The sequence below is a fragment of the Apodemus sylvaticus genome, chromosome 1 (genome assembly GCF_947179515.1).
Source record: "Apodemus sylvaticus chromosome 1, mApoSyl1.1, whole genome shotgun sequence".
Lineage (NCBI taxonomy): Eukaryota > Metazoa > Chordata > Mammalia > Rodentia > Muridae > Apodemus > Apodemus sylvaticus.
This window is the reverse complement of record NC_067472.1, coordinates 63,491,687-63,507,048: the sequence shown is the minus strand read 5'-3', so window position 1 is coordinate 63,507,048 and position 15,362 is coordinate 63,491,687. Positions and strand designations below refer to the sequence as shown.

The window sequence follows — 15,362 nt, the reverse complement described above, 5'->3', positions numbered from 1 at the left end:
CCGCCCATGCCCAGGCTCTCCATCATTCTTGTCTCTGATGTCTTTGTAGTGTGTGCAACCCTTTCTGGCTCCAGCTAGGATGGCATGGAGGTCCCAGAGGACTAGGTGGGTGGCGTCATAGGGCAGTACTATCACTAGCAGGGCTGTCTCTCTAGAGGCCAGGATGTGGCTGTTGTTCAGAACTGGAGGAAGAGTCTAGGGAAGGAGATGCCAAGCCCCGTTCAGGGAGCCTGTGGCCATCGATGCATCTCTCCTCACTCACCTCTGGAAGTTGGGGACAAAATTGGAGCCTGAGGCACCTTGTGACCCAATTCAATTTGTGTCCTCGAACCAAAGTCAGGACCTATCCTTATTTTCAGCAAGAGGAAATCTGGAGGTCAGGGGTGCTCCCAGGTCTCAGTTTATGCTCCAGCTGTAGGTGTCCACCTGTGCCTCTTCATCCCGTGTGGACCTTGGAAACTGGTGTCTCTTGTAGACTCATGTTTGTGGTTTATACCAACTCTGCTGCAGCACCCTGCTTCTTGGAGGCATTTCCAGATGTTGGTGAGGCAGCTGCAGCTTTGGGGTAAGCTCAGGGACTGAAGATCACCAGGGTCACTCAAAGGATCATGTCCTTTGTGTAACAGCTGTGTCTACGAACTCAGGACAGGCTGCAGATTCCATATGTCCTTGGGAGAAGTGCTAGCCTCAGGACCCTGTGCAGGGACAGGGGCTCAGGACCCTCTGTTAGGGTCAGGTCATTCAGCTTTGGGGTCACCACTGCTTCATTCAGTAGGAACTCACCCTTCCTCAGGGTTGGGGCTCACCCTTCTGCTCAGACCCCATTCTCACAGAGCGACTGCTCCAGATCTCCAGCCACTTCCTCTTGTACTCAGGGGACATGAGTCCATTGAGAGTTGTTGCCGGGGCTGAGGGCTGCCCAAGTTTTAATTACATGTAATTCCAGAGACTGGCAGAGCCTGGGAAAAATAAAGGGATTAGAGAGTGGATTTAGCCAGGCTCAGAGTACAGCAGGCTCCACGGAGACAGGTGACTCCCACGTCCCCACTGCTCCTTGCCTTCTTGATCATGAGATGGGGTCACCTCCCCCCAAGAGTCTTGATTTCCTGCTACTCTTTGTCTTTCCCTGAGGACATGAAGTGAGACGCATCAGGAATCATGGTTGTCTCAGCCCACACAGCTGGTGGAGACATAGAATGGAGTTGGGGACTCCTGGAAGCTCCTTATTCTATCCAGGCTGCATTGGTGGTTGTGGGGCAGGGCCTGCGAGCATTGAGAGGGGTATGGCAGACCTTGTGGGATGTAATTCTAGCAGGCACCTCCTGCCTCTCTTAGCCTGAGACTGGCCTGGCTTGTAGCTTAAAGGGATGGAGTTCACTTGGGGTGTGTGCTGGCATTGGGATAATTGGGGCTATGACATTCTGAGGAAGGCCAAGTTTACCCAGGGAGTCATATAAAGATAAACTCAGATAACCTGAATCAATATTTCCTCTCTGGGACCCGTGGAGCCCCCACAGCTGTTTTCCTGATAACTCGGCAAATGCCCCACCCACCCTTCGCACCTCCCTCATCCTCCGCCCTCGGGTGCCTGCTAGGCATATAAGTCCTGGACCCCTGCCCTGGGATGCTCTTCTGTGCCGCCCTCGTGAGCCACCATGGGGCTGCCACTAGCTCGCCTGGTGGCTGTGTGCCTAGTCCTGGCCTTAGCCAAGGGCTCGGAGCTCCAGACAGGTAAGGAGCTGGGTGATCTGGGTCAGGGAGCAGGCAGAATACAGGCTGGGGTGGGGGGTGGTGCAAGGCAGTCCAGAGCAGTTCAGAAGGGTCTTCCGGAATAGGACGGTGTCCCCAGACAGAACCATTGCAGTGGGACTGGTCTTAAGGCTCTCACCACAACTCTGAGGTTGCACCAGGTAGATGCAAAGCTGAGATCCCTGAGGGACCATTGTCCCCAGGAGCGGAGAAGGAATTGGATGAAAGAAGGCAAGCTTAGGAAGGCTCCAGGGATAGAGGAACTTCGGCAAGACAGTGCCTCTGGAGAATGGGCTGGGTGTCCATACAGGACACTTCTGTCCCATCAGGATAAAGCTGTAGATGGGGGATGTCCCTGGGGGAACACTTGAAGACTGAAGGACCCAGCTTGGCCTCTTGCTGGGTGAAAAGTGTGTGGAGAGGGGCTAAGTGGAGCATCTTGAGGGGGTTGAGGTCAACAGAGTGACCAGATTACCTTTCTCCTTCCTTGGACTCCACACCAACTAGCACCTTGTCTGAGAGTCTCTGCAGAGGGCTGGCCAATATTTAACAGAGATTGCTTCTGCAGGGGGACCCAGAAACCCTGAGTGGAGCCCCAGATGGGTACCCCTGGGGGGCCTCTGGGGTTAACTCAGAGGGTGGACTCTGGGAAGCCCTCCTTGTACATGGGTGTCTCACCTTGTGTCCCCACTGTTCTCCCAGAAGCCAGATCCCGAAACCATGTCTGCAGCACCTGGGGTGACTTCCACTACAAGACTTTTGATGGCGATGTCTTCCGATTCCCTGGCCTCTGTGATTATAACTTTGCTTCTGACTGCCGAGACTCCTACAAGGAATTTGCTGTGCACCTGAAGCGGGGCTTGGGCGAGGCTGGGGGTCACCCCCAGATAGAGTCAGTCCTGATCACCATTAAGGATGACACCATCTACCTCACCCACAAGCTGGCAGTGGTGAACGGGGCCATGTGAGTGGAATTACTATTTTTCTCTCATGTCCCGGCAGCTGGGGGTGGGGTGTGGTGGGGGAGGGATGCTTCTGCCTCCTCAGAGCAAGTTTTCCCCTGAACATTTTGTATAACTTAGCCAGCCTCCAGGATACCCTCTTCTTCTCTGGTACATGCCTAAGTTTGAGCTTTGAGCTAGCCATGGATTCATTCAACATTCACTGAGTGGTCCCCTCTGTAGAGCAGGGTCTTCGGTATCTTGTGAGTCCCCTGTAGATATCCCTCAGGGCCATGTGGGATAGGCTGGTGACTGCCTGGAGCATGTCCCCCAGGCTAAAGTTGCAGTAGCTCGGAAGGGAGAGGCTACTTGCCCTGCCCCATTGTTCCCTGGTATTGTCTCTGCAACAATGAGGTCCTCTTAAATGCATTCCTGTCCTGCAGGTTCAGCTCCTGGGGATTTACTCTCTTCCTGCTTCAGGGGTTTCTGTATCCTGCATGGGGCTCTCCCAGGGTTCCCTTACCTTGCTTGGTCTGCCTGGGTCATGCTGTCTTGTGTGGGTTGGGTGTGGCAGAGGTCCCTAAGAATAGAGGCTCAGGGGCTGTTGTGTGGCAGTTCCAGGCTAGCACAGGAGTGGGCTGGGGTCTTCGCATAAGGACAGCCCCAGGGTGATGGGCTGGGCAGGGGTTGAGGGTACCACCTTGGCAGATTTTATAAGGCAATGCCTCTGAACAGAAGGCCTAGAGAGGGTTGGGGGCTCAGTCCCCAAGATGTCCTAGACCCATTGCCATTAGGACTCTGGGAAGGCGCCATCCTGGGTTCAGAGGGGGCACAGGAAGGGAAATAGGCCAAAGGCCCTCACCCTGCCCCAAGGAAATCCACCTGGCTAGGTCAAGGGCTTTTTGGCCTTTTTGAACTTGGCCAAATAAGTTTATGGCTTCAGATGAGACCAGGCTGGCCACAGAAGGAGCCAGGCTGGGACCGACTTCACCCAGATAATGCCCATGGTTTCAGCACCCTGTAGACAGCAAACCCCTCATGAGGACAAGTGGGTGTGTCCTGGGAGGGTGAATTGGTGAGTGACCCCATAGTGGCTCCCACAGGGTCAGCACCCCACACTACAGCTCCGGGCTGCTCATTGAGAAGAACGACGCCTACACCAAGATCTACTCCCGTGCCGGCCTCTCCCTCATGTGGAACCGGGAAGATGCACTCATGGTGGGCACCAGCATCCTGGGCTCTGGGGTGATGGGACTCCTCTGTCTGGCCAGAGGCCTGGTGGCTCTATAGAAGGGCAGGAGGGTGGGAGACCCCACATCTCACAGTTGGCAGTTGGCGTAGGATCCTGTGTGGTAGAAGAGGCTGCTGGAGACAGTGATTGGTATCAGAGATTCTACTGGCCTGGCCTGGGAGAGGCTCTCTGTGTTATAGATGCAGTGAGCTGTCTCTGTTTTTCAGAGACTGCATTTTGGTACTCCACCCCGAAGGCCACCTTTCTAGTGGCTGACCCCTGCCTTCTTCCCCACCTGCCCTCTTTGAAAAGCTGCCCAGACTTAGGGGCTCTGGAAGATGTGCTGGGCTCAGAGGTCTGCTCACCTCTCCTCCCGTCTCCTCCGACAGGTGGAGCTGGACAGCCGGTTCCAGAACCACACCTGTGGTCTCTGTGGGGACTTCAATGGCATGCAGACCAATTATGAGTTCCTCTCTGACGGTAAGTGCCAAGCTGGCCTTGTTGAGAGGGAGACAGGGGTGTAGCTGCAGGCTCCTGGCACCCAAGGCACACTGCTGACCAGCTGTCTCCCTAGGCATATACTTCAGTGCCATTGAGTTTGGGAACATGCAGAAGATCAACAAACCTGAGGTTGAATGTGAGGACCCTGAGGCGGTACAAGATCCGGAGTCCTGCTCTGTACACGTGAGCCACCGCTGGGGAACCCCAGGCTCTCAGGAAACCTGTTACTTGCTGACCTTTGTTGGGGATCGATTGATCTATGCTCTAAGGGGAGGGAAGAGAGGTGTGAACAGATGTCCACATTCATGTCTTTCTGTCTTAAGCGAGCTGAATGTGAGAGGCTGCTGACCTCCACAGCCTTCGAGGACTGCCAGGCCCGCGTGCCCGTGGAGCTGTACGTGCGCGCCTGCATACACGACCGTTGCCAGTGTCCGGAGGGCGGTGCCTGCGAGTGCAGCACTCTTGCTGAGTTCTCCCGCCAGTGCTCCCACGCAGGCGGCAGACCTGAGAACTGGAGGACAGCCTCACTCTGCCGTAAGTAGCTAGTGACCCGTGGGGCGCCTGGGAGGCCATTCACGTGGTGCTCAGTGTTAGTGTCCCTGGGCTTAGTGAGCCCCGTGATGGGAGCCATGTCTGTGCCAAGCACCCAGACGCTGTGTCTACCCGCGGCCTTGATAACTCTTCATTTGTGGACTGATGGCGCTGTCTTTGCTTCTAGCCAAGAAATGCCCCGGTAACATGGTGTACCTGGAGAGCAGCTCCCCCTGCGTCGACACTTGCTCACACCTGGAGGTCAGCAGCTTGTGTGAGGAGCATTACATGGACGGCTGTTTCTGTCCAGAAGGTATGAGCTCTGGACGATCCTTGTCTTAGGGACTGGGAGGGGAGCAGCATGGGGGGGGGGTGTTGGGACCCTTCCAAGAGCCCTGGGTGCTGTGAGATGAGAATCTTCACTGACTGAGCAAGGGCTCCGGACACCTGTGGGTGGAGGTCTGGCTGGAAGCCTCACCTTGCAAGGACTTTTTTTTTTTTAAAATCTATATGAGGTTGACTAGATGTCCCGTTTAACAGATTTATTAAAATCTGCTAGTTAGTGGTTTTTTTTTTTTTTTTCTTTTTTTGCGTCTCTGGCACTTCCTGAGGCTGCCAGGGTAAGTTTACATCTCAGGCTATCTGTCACAGGCACTGTGTATGATGACATCACGGGCAGTGGTTGCATCCCTGTGAGCCAGTGCCACTGCAAGCTGCACGGACACCTCTATATGCCAGGCCAGGAGATTACCAATGACTGTGAGGAGTGGTAAGTCTCAGGGCATAGACGTTGGGGGTCAGACAGGCTGGGGTGTTACTGACCCTGACCCTGACCCTGCCTTGACCCTGTGCCCTGCTTCTGGGTAGTGTCTGCAATGCCGGTCGCTGGGTGTGTAAAGACCTGCCTTGCCCTGAGACCTGTGCCCTGGAAGGTGGCTCCCACATTACCACCTTTGATGGGAAAAAGTTTACCTTTCATGGAGACTGCTACTATGTCCTGACCAAGGTAGGCCAGCCAGGCACCTGGATGGAGCTGGGGGCTCTCTGTCTTCCGGGGCGGGTGGAAAGACTGATTCTGGAGAAGGCTATCCTTGGGGTGGTGGGTAATGCTGCTCTTAGAAATGGGTTGTAAAGTGGGGGTCTAGGGTGCAGGAGGCTGTCAGTAACTTCACTGCCTTTTCTCATACAGAGTGATCACAATGACTCCTATGCCCTCCTGGGTGAGCTGGCGTCCTGTGGCTCTACGGACACGCAGACCTGCCTGAAGACCGTAGTGCTGTTAACAGACAACAAGAAGAACGTGAGTGCCTCCATTCCTGCCCTTGCCAGCATTTCTGGGTCCCGCGTGCGGGCCCGCTCAGATCTACGCACCCTTGGCATTTCTTGCAGGTGGTGGCCTTCAAATCAGGTGGCAGTGTGTTGCTCAATGAGATGGAGGTGACCCTGCCCCATGTGGCAGGTGAGTGGCTCAGGGAGGGGTCCCAAACTGCTGTCAGTCAGCAGGGCCAGCTGAGATTCAGACAGCCTAAGAGTCTGGGCAAGGATGGGCCTGTGTCCTCAGGCAGACTCTATCCTTGGGTCCCTGCTAGTGATAGGGCGTGGTGGGCATGTCACCCCACAGTATGGTGGAATCAAGGAGTCCTGCTACCTTTCACCATGTCCCTCCTTCTCTTACAGCGAGCTTTTCCATCTTCCAACCCTCTTCCTACCACATTGTCGTGAACACGATTTTCGGACTGCGGCTGCAGATCCAGCTGGTACCAGTCATGCAGCTTTTTGTGACTCTGGACCAGGCTGCCCAGGGACAGGTGCAGGGTGAGTGGTTCTCTCCCGTCTTGTCTCTGAAAAAGCCCCATGAGGGTCCTATCTCCCCCCACACCGGCCCCCAGAGTCTTCCTAATCCTGTCCTGGCCCTTTAGGTCTCTGTGGGAACTTCAACGGCCTAGAGAGTGATGACTTCATGACGTCTGGTGGGATGGTGGAGGCCACCGGTGCTGGCTTCGCCAATACCTGGAAGGCCCAATCAAGCTGCCATGACAAACTGGATTGGCTAGATGACCCCTGCTCCCTCAACATCGAGAGTGGTAAGGCTCAGGGGAAGCTGCTTGCTGTCCACTGGCTTGTCAAGGACACACAGTCCCGACAGCACAGCCTCAGAGCAGACGGGGCTCCAGATGAAGACATAGGATGTGGGGGAGGGGTGGTTAAGGTCACATGGGGACCAGCACTTTCACCTGCTGTTTCAGCTGGTTTATAGTGGCCCCATGGTGACAGCGCTCCAGGTGACAAAGTAGATGGGCTGGGCAGGCTCACTGCTAGTTGGCGGCTCTCATCTAGGCCTGGCCTAATGCTAGGACGACATGCCCTCCTACTCATTTCTCCATCATATATGTGGATTTCTAGCCCCTTGGGGTTGAGAAAGGGAGAGGTGGGTGTTATGCAGAGAGGTCTCAGCTTTTTTTAAAAAAATTATTCTTCATTTACGTGTCAAAATTTATACCCCTTCCTGGTTTCCCCTCTCCCTGAAAATCCCCAAGCCATCCTCCCACCCCCTGCCTCCAAGAATATGCTCCTCCACCCAACCCACTCCCATGACCCCCACTCAGTTTCCCCATACTTGGGCCTCTATTGAGTGAGCCTTCACAGGACCAAGGACCTCTCCTCCCACTGATGCCCAACAAGGCATTCCTCTGCCACTCTTTTGGCTGGAACTATGTGTACCCCTTGGTTGATAGCTTAGTCTCTGGGAGCCCTGGGGCATCTGGTTGGCTGACATTGTTGGGGGTGAAACCCCCCTCCCCCCACCCCGATCCTCCAGTCTGCCTTCCAACTTGAGAGGTCTCATCTTTATCATAGCTGCCTGGAGATATGATGGGAGGAAGGAGGGGGTCTGGCTTTGGTCACACAGGAGACCATGTTACCTCCATCCTGGGTGATCAGAATTTAGGCTCAGGGTATATAAAATGGAGCCTGGCCCATGCTAAGGTTCTGATCCACTCCCCAGCCAACTACGCTGAGCACTGGTGTTCCCTGCTGAAGAGGTCAGAGACGCCCTTTGCCAGGTGCCACCTGGCTGTGGATCCCACTGAATACTACAAGGTGAGTTCATCCTCCAACACTTCACACTCAACACTGCGTGCAGTGTCCCCAGAGCCACCAAAGTGTGAGCTGTGAGGGGCTGGGTATGTGTGTGTGCCTGAGTGCTGGCGTGTGTGCACATGTTACGTTCACTTGAGTGCACCGGGGTGCTGGGGCCATGCTACCTGATCCCCTCATCTCATGGTCTGTTGTTTGGTTTGCCTCTCAGAGGTGCAAATATGACACGTGCAACTGTCAGAACAACGAAGACTGCATGTGTGCGGCGCTTTCTTCCTACGCCCGCGCCTGCGCAGCCAAGGGTGTCATGCTGTGGGGCTGGCGGGAGAGTGTCTGCAGTAAGTGCTTCCTCGCTGGATGAGTCCTAAGATGGTGATCCAGACATGGTACCCCACAGGCTTGGGCTGGGAGCCCTGAGCACAGCAGTCCAGGGAGAGGGGCCCACTCCTTGTAGCTGCCCCCCAGGTTCTGCCAGAAGCAGAGTTCCCTGACTTTTTACACTTTCTGCTTGCAGCGAGGAGCGTAATTCTGTAGAGATGGGCTCTGGGCTAGCCACAGCTGTGGAAGTTGAGTTCAGGGGCCTGGGAGGGGTTCTCAGGGTGGCTGGCTTTCTGGCCTTTGGGCTAGGCAGGTATCTGCAGTTCTGGTGGAGAGAAACTCAGGGACAACCTATAGGGACAGGAGTTGGAGTCCATTCCCTTTGCCCCTTCCTTACTCCTGTGGTTTCTTCTGCAGACAAGGATGTGAACTCTTGCCCCAGCTCACAGATCTTCATGTACAACCTGACCACTTGCCAGCAGACCTGCCGCTCACTCTCAGAAGGCGACGCCCACTGCCTCAAAGGATTTGCCCCTGTGGAAGGCTGTGGTTGCCCAGACCACACCTTCATGGATGAGAAAGGCCGCTGTGTGCCCTTGGCTAAGTGTTCCTGCTACCACCATGGTCTTTACCTGGAGGCAGGAGATGTGATTCTGAGGCAGGGGGAGCGTTGGTGAGTGTCCTGGACTTGGCAAGGGGCTGCTCTCGAATCTCTACCCTGAGTGAAAAAAATGGGTGACTCTACCCGTGGCATCTGAGGCTCTCAAATGGTGCAGAGGTGCCAGGGGTGAGCTTCTGAGAGTGGCCCAGCTGGCATCTGCCCTGTGTGGACACAGACCTGGGTCTCATTCATCACTTCCCACTTGTCTTTCACAGCATTTGCCGGAACGGGAGGCTGCAATGTACCCGGGTCAGACTGATTGGCCAAAGTAAGTGGTTGCTGCCCGTGTGTGGCCACGAGTCTTGTTTCTCCTCCTTCTTTCTTCACTCACTTGGTGTCTGAATCCATCTTGAGCTAAGACAGACTCTTCACCCCACAGCCTGTAAATCCCCCAAAATCCTTGTGGATTGTAACAACTTAACTGCTCTGGCCGTCCGGAAACCCCGTGCCACTAGCTGCCAGACACTGGTGGCTGGCTATGTGAGTGCCAGGGAGGGGATGCTGTGGGCGGGCTGGTTGAGAGTGTTCTGGAGGCCTGAGTCCACTGCGGAGGGAAAGGGCAGACTCCCACACTACCAGTCCATTGGGCTGGGAGCTGAGTCTTAGAAACACAGGGGTTGATATTCCTTGTGACCCTGGAAGAGAAGTGGCAGCCTGAGTCAGGGCAGAGGTCAGTGTAGGGACCCTGGTCAGCAACTCTACCCAGTCTCCCTGACCAGGATGAGCTTGAAGCAAGGGGTCTTAGGAGAGAGGAAAAGAAGTTGGGGGTCCAGGACACTGTTAGATCTCACGTTGGCATCTGCACTTGACTCCTCAAAAAGGGCTGGGCCCTTATTTGAGCCCTTCTTATTCCAGTACCATACAGAGTGTATCAGCGGCTGTGTGTGTCCCGATGGACAGCTGGATGATGGCCGTGGTGGCTGTGTGGAGGAGGACAAGTGTCCTTGCATCCACAACAAACAGCTGTACTCTCCTGGGGAAGAGATCAAACTGGACTGTAACAACACATGGTGAGCTGGCCCAGTCAGGCTGCACTGGAGGGACTCAGCTGGTTTTGTGGGGGATACAAGGTGGTCCCCACTTTGTTGATGGAGCAGTCTGTGTCTGCTCCTTACCCGGGAGGCTGGTGTACATGCTCACGGGTTTCCTACATGGACCTCCTCAGGAGGGGTCTCCATGGTGTCCAGGGCCTTACCTAAGCTGCTCTCCAAGAGCAGATGAGAGTCTTGGCCTCGGGACCCTTCAGGCTCCTCTACTTTTCTCCTCAGTACTTGCCAGAAAGGACGCTGGGAGTGCACCCGGTATGCATGCCACAGCACCTGCTCTATCTATGGGAGTGGCCACTACATCACCTTCGACGGGAAGCACTATGACTTCGACGGACACTGCTCCTACGTGGCTGTCCAGGTGCGACTGTGGACCCATCCTGGAAGCAGCCTGCCCTGAGAGCTGGGGGTCCTGGGGTGGGAAGGGCCAGCCTTTCTTCACGGGGGAACCCACATACTGCCAGGATTTGGGTTCCCAGCAATGAATAGAGAGGGTGTGGTAAACCCGTCTCCTCTGCCCTATACGTGGAGATGAGGGTTATTGAGAAAGCCTGCCCCCATGTGTGTGTGCATGCATGTGTGTATGTGCATGCATGTGTGCATGTGTGTGTGCATGTGTGTATGTGCATGCGTGTGTGTGTGTGTGTGTGTGTGAATGTGTGTGTGCATGTGTATGTGTGCATGTGTGCATGTATGTGTGCATGCATGTGTGTGTGCACGCATGTGTGTGTGTGCATGCGTGTGTATGTGTGTGTGCACACGTGTATGCGCGCGTGTGTGTGTGTGTGTGTATGTGTGTGTGTGTAGACAGGCCAAGCTACTCTCCCTTGTGCTCTTTGATGACATCATCATCCCTAGACGACAGAAGGTCTGGCTGGGTGAGGCTTGAGTCAGGGCCTCTCATCCCACATGGGGAAGGGCAGAGCATTTTCTTCTCAGAGGGGAGCTGTAGCCTTGCCAGCTGGGGTAGGGCACCTGTGTCCTGGCCTTCTTCACTGACACTACCTTGCTGGCCCCCAGGACTACTGTGGCCAGAACTCTACCGGTTCCTTCAGCATCATCACCGAGAATGTCCCCTGCGGTACCACAGGTGTTACCTGCTCCAAGGCCATAAAGATCTTTATTGGAGTGAGTCCTGCTGGTTCCCCAGGAGAGGGGGTCCACTGGGAACCCTTGGACACAGTCAGTGACGATCCTTTCCTCTGGATAGGGGACAGAGCTGAAGTTGGTGGATAAACACCGTGTGGTAAAGCAGTTGGAAGAGGGTCACCATGTGCCCTATATCACCCGGGAAGTAGGCCAGTACCTGGTGGTAGAAGCCAGCTCCGGCATCATCGTTATCTGGGACAAGAAGACCACCATCTTCATCAAGCTGGACCCCTCTTACAAGGTAGGCCACCAAGATGCCAGCTGTGCCTTGGGCTGCCCCCAGCATAGGCCCTGTGGATGCTGCTCTGCCTTACCTCAAGATCTTCTGAAGCTAGAGACTCTTGTCTTTCTTTCTGCAGGGCACTGTATGCGGTCTGTGTGGGAACTTTGATGACCAAACCAAAAATGACTTCACCACTCGGGACCACATGGTGGTGACCAGTGAGCTGGACTTTGGGAATAGCTGGAAGGAAGCTTCCACTTGTCCAGATGTGAGCCACAACCCAGACCCCTGCAGCCTGAACCCACATCGCCGCTCCTGGGCAGAGAAACAGTGCAGCATCATCAAGAGTGGCGTGTTCAAAGCGTGCCACAGCAAGGTACATAGGGGCAGCAGGCATGGGCGGGGCCACAGGCAGGGAGGGGCCACGGCAAGGTAGGCAGGGCTGCAGGCATGGGAGGAGCCACATGCATGGGAGGGACCACAGCAAAGTAGGCGGGGCTGCAGGCATGGGAGGGGCCACAAGTGTGGGCAGGGCCACAGGCGTGGGTTGACTGTGGGGCATGGGCAAAGTAGGCAGAGTCCCACTATAGGTGTGTTGTGGTTGTGGTCAGGGGCCATGGTTGGGGCCACTGAAAGAAACTGATTAGCATGACTGTGCCATGAGAGGGGTGTGACCTATTAGTTTTACTATGGTTGCTTTGGGGAGTCCTGGCCTCTCCAAGTAGGCTAAGAACACTTGGAGACATGTCACTGCACCACATGAGGTGTTTGTTCTTCAGCTCTGTACACCTCGTTCCTTCAGTCAGTACTTAGATGATCAACCTTTCTCTCTGGGTCCCTGGCTGGACCCCGACCCTCTCTGCCACTTACATGGTCATTATGGAGGGAGAGAAAGGACTTATTTTGTTAGTGCCTAGAGGATAGCAGGGGCAGGGCCAGTTTTAGGATGGTCATCTCAAGGGACTCAGGGTACGAGTGATGAAAAGATCTGTAGGCCCCGAGTGGCCTCAATGTGAGTGTTCTCCCTCCATCAGCCATGCTGGCCCGGGGCCAGCTTCATTGTCCTGGGTTCCAGGCCCTTTAAGGGCAGTGTGGACCTAAGGCACACTGAAGTCTTCTTCCTAGGTGGACCCCACAGTCTTCTATGAGGCCTGTGTGCATGACTCCTGCTCCTGTGACACTGGTGGCGACTGTGAGTGTTTCTGCTCCGCCGTGGCCTCCTACGCCCAAGAGTGCACCAAGGCAGAGGCCTGTGTGTTCTGGAGGACGCCGGATCTATGCCGTGAGTGCCCATGGCCGACAGCACCTTCCTTCCCCATCCAAGTGATGGTTGAATGTGAACCATCCCACACTTGCTCCCAGGCGTCCTTTCTTGAGCTGTAGTGAGATCCGTGTTGGTAGGAGCGGATTGGTCCTGTTCTTGCTCATACTCCCTGACTCAGGCTTACTGGTGCACCTGCTTGTATGCTCCTACACCTGACCATGTCCCCATCCTCTCTCCTCTAGCCATATTCTGTGACTACTACAACCCCCCAGATGAGTGTGAATGGCACTACGAACCATGTGGGAACCGCAGCTTTGAGACCTGCAGGACCCTCAATGGCATCCACTCCAACATCTCTGTGTCTTACCTGGAGGGTGAGCAGGCAGGGCCCTCCAGGGAAGTAGCTACCAAGGGGCAGGCCCCTGTCAGGTTGAGGGCTACCACCAGCTGGGGGAGACAGGGGGATTTTGAGAGGGGCCCAAGGGCTGAGAGGCTTAGCTCAGAGAACAAGAGTCATTTCGCCACAGTCTGTTTTAATGAACTGGGGTCATGCTAAGGTCCTGCCTCCTGAAGAGGTGACAGAGGAGCAGGTGAACTCATGGGTAGAAACGATGTCATGTTTCTCTGCATGTGGGGAGCAGAAAACCCTAAGGAAGACACAAACCCTGTCTTTTGACTCTTGGTCATAGATGAACACCCCCAAGCAAAAGACCAGGAGGGGTGGGGCTAAGGAGGAGGGTCTGGTGGACCAGGCAGGAGTCCTCCATGGTTGTCTGAGCCCCATTTCCTATATCTACTAGGTTGCTACCCTCGGTGCCCTGAGGACAGGCCCATCTATGACGAGGATCGGAAGAAATGTGTCACTGGGGACAAGTGTGGCTGCTATATTGAGGACACTCACTACCGACCTGGAGAACCTGTTCCCACTGATAAGATCTGCGAGTCTTGGTACTGGGCCTACATTGCACAGGGTCTGGGAAAGGTTGGCATATACACGTGTATGTGCACTCACTCACTCATACACATACACACACATACATGAACACACATGCATGTACATACTATGTTCATACACATGGACACATGGAAATGTGGTCACTTCAGTTAGGTAGGTGTATATGCACATGCAAGTACACACACATGGATCATAGCCACACTCACACATATGCATAGCCCATTCAATGTACATGGACACAGCCACACATGGTTGCACACCCAATCACACATGTACACACATGGTCATAGGAGGTGCTGATTCTTGTCCTTATGGGGTATGGAGGCCTTTTGACCTCACCCTATTCTTTTGACCCAGCTTCTTTTTAGTTTGCTTCTTCTCATCTAATTGGCCACATTTAGACCCCAGTGGGTGGGTTCCTTTGTAGCTTGTGTTTGGGGCAGTACTCTGGGGCTTTGGGCCTTGGCACAGGGAGATGGGCATGTGGTGTCTGTGAGCAGGGAGGGTATGGGGAGGACCTGTAGCATCTACTCTTGCTTTGCAGTATATGCACCAACACATCAGAAATCATCTGCGGTCCAGATGAAGGTAAGCTGCCCTCTGCTGGGATCCTGGAGATAGAGGGTTAGAGGTCCCAACCCAGGAAGCCTGTGGGCTGTGCTGTTCTTGTATGGGATTAGGTCTTGAGTGGGGATTGCTTTCCTCCTGGGCTCTGTGTCTTTGTCACCCAGGTCCTTTGCAGCTTCAGCGTGCTGAGCTGTGCAGCAAGCCTGAGGGACTCACACTACACGTTCTTGTTCTCTTTCTCCAATGGGGATGGTGTCCTATGGGGAATTTCTAGCGTCTCTCATCCAGGTTCTGGGTTTCTTGACTCTGGGAGCCAAAGAGGCTCCTTCACAGTGAGAGGTTCTGGGTATGCAGTCCTGCTGGGATGTATCCCCAGTTTTCCCTCATATGTGATAAACTGGGGAAGTCTTGAAAGTATGTCTTTTTTGCTGGGTTGATGGCTCTATAACCCCTGTGCAGGGAAGGTTCTTAACCAGACCCAGGATGGTATCTTCTGCTACTGGGAGATCTGCGGACCCAATGAAACAGTGGTGCAACACTTCAATATTTGTGGTTCCTCCACGCCAATCCCATCCACCCTGACAAGCTTCACCACAGTCTCCACCCCCATCTCTACCACCCCCATCTCCACCACCATTACCACCACCACAGCCACTGCCACAACCACGGTCACCGTCTCTGCCACCACCACAGTCACGATCCCCAAGCCAGGTGAGGGTTTTTCTGGGGCTTTTGTCTTCTTGAGAATCCAGGATAGAGAGGACCTCTTGGGACTGGAGCCAATTCTGTGTATCTAGCCTTTGCTTTGCAAATAAATTGTGGATTTAGGTGGTATTGACATTTCTTTGAAGGCAGGGACATACATTCCTCTGGATTAGCTCCAGTACAAGCCATATCCAGAATGAGTGAGCAGTCAGGGGTATGACAGGAGAGAACACCTGCAAATTTGAGGACCTGAGCTGACTTGGTCAGTTGGTAGAGCACTTGTGTCAAAAGCATGAGGACATGGGTTTGATTGCCAGAGCCTATGTAAAATGTCAGACATGGGGGCACATTTGCAATCCTATTGTCGGGAACATGGAGACATCAGGATTCTTGGGGCTCACTGGCAAGGCAGTATGACTTAATTG

At 54.5% G+C, this 15,362-nt stretch overlaps 1 protein-coding gene across 1 annotated transcript in view; it reads left to right on the top strand.

The window, feature by feature from the left end:
* Nucleotides 1-1,630: 1,630 nt before the first annotated feature.
* Muc2 (mucin 2, oligomeric mucus/gel-forming) overlaps nucleotides 1,631-15,362 on the top strand; it is a 32,342-nt gene continuing 18,610 nt past the window's right edge. The window contains exons 1-28 of the mRNA XM_052195186.1: nucleotides 1,631-1,731; nucleotides 2,452-2,713; nucleotides 3,794-3,908; nucleotides 4,311-4,401; nucleotides 4,496-4,605; nucleotides 4,746-4,956; nucleotides 5,141-5,266; nucleotides 5,605-5,722; nucleotides 5,821-5,959; nucleotides 6,143-6,253; nucleotides 6,343-6,412; nucleotides 6,631-6,768; nucleotides 6,873-7,037; nucleotides 7,958-8,052; nucleotides 8,261-8,387; nucleotides 8,785-9,040; nucleotides 9,244-9,296; nucleotides 9,408-9,508; nucleotides 9,884-10,038; nucleotides 10,297-10,435; nucleotides 11,095-11,202; nucleotides 11,285-11,464; nucleotides 11,583-11,822; nucleotides 12,572-12,728; nucleotides 12,953-13,084; nucleotides 13,511-13,658; nucleotides 14,210-14,253; nucleotides 14,692-14,943. Coding sequence (XP_052051146.1) covers nucleotides 1,656-1,731; nucleotides 2,452-2,713; nucleotides 3,794-3,908; nucleotides 4,311-4,401; nucleotides 4,496-4,605; nucleotides 4,746-4,956; nucleotides 5,141-5,266; nucleotides 5,605-5,722; nucleotides 5,821-5,959; nucleotides 6,143-6,253; nucleotides 6,343-6,412; nucleotides 6,631-6,768; nucleotides 6,873-7,037; nucleotides 7,958-8,052; nucleotides 8,261-8,387; nucleotides 8,785-9,040; nucleotides 9,244-9,296; nucleotides 9,408-9,508; nucleotides 9,884-10,038; nucleotides 10,297-10,435; nucleotides 11,095-11,202; nucleotides 11,285-11,464; nucleotides 11,583-11,822; nucleotides 12,572-12,728; nucleotides 12,953-13,084; nucleotides 13,511-13,658; nucleotides 14,210-14,253; nucleotides 14,692-14,943 — 3,919 coding nt within the window. The 5' untranslated portion in view covers nucleotides 1,631-1,655. The remainder of the gene's footprint in view (nucleotides 1,732-2,451; nucleotides 2,714-3,793; nucleotides 3,909-4,310; nucleotides 4,402-4,495; nucleotides 4,606-4,745; nucleotides 4,957-5,140; nucleotides 5,267-5,604; nucleotides 5,723-5,820; nucleotides 5,960-6,142; nucleotides 6,254-6,342; nucleotides 6,413-6,630; nucleotides 6,769-6,872; nucleotides 7,038-7,957; nucleotides 8,053-8,260; nucleotides 8,388-8,784; nucleotides 9,041-9,243; nucleotides 9,297-9,407; nucleotides 9,509-9,883; nucleotides 10,039-10,296; nucleotides 10,436-11,094; nucleotides 11,203-11,284; nucleotides 11,465-11,582; nucleotides 11,823-12,571; nucleotides 12,729-12,952; nucleotides 13,085-13,510; nucleotides 13,659-14,209; nucleotides 14,254-14,691; nucleotides 14,944-15,362) is intronic.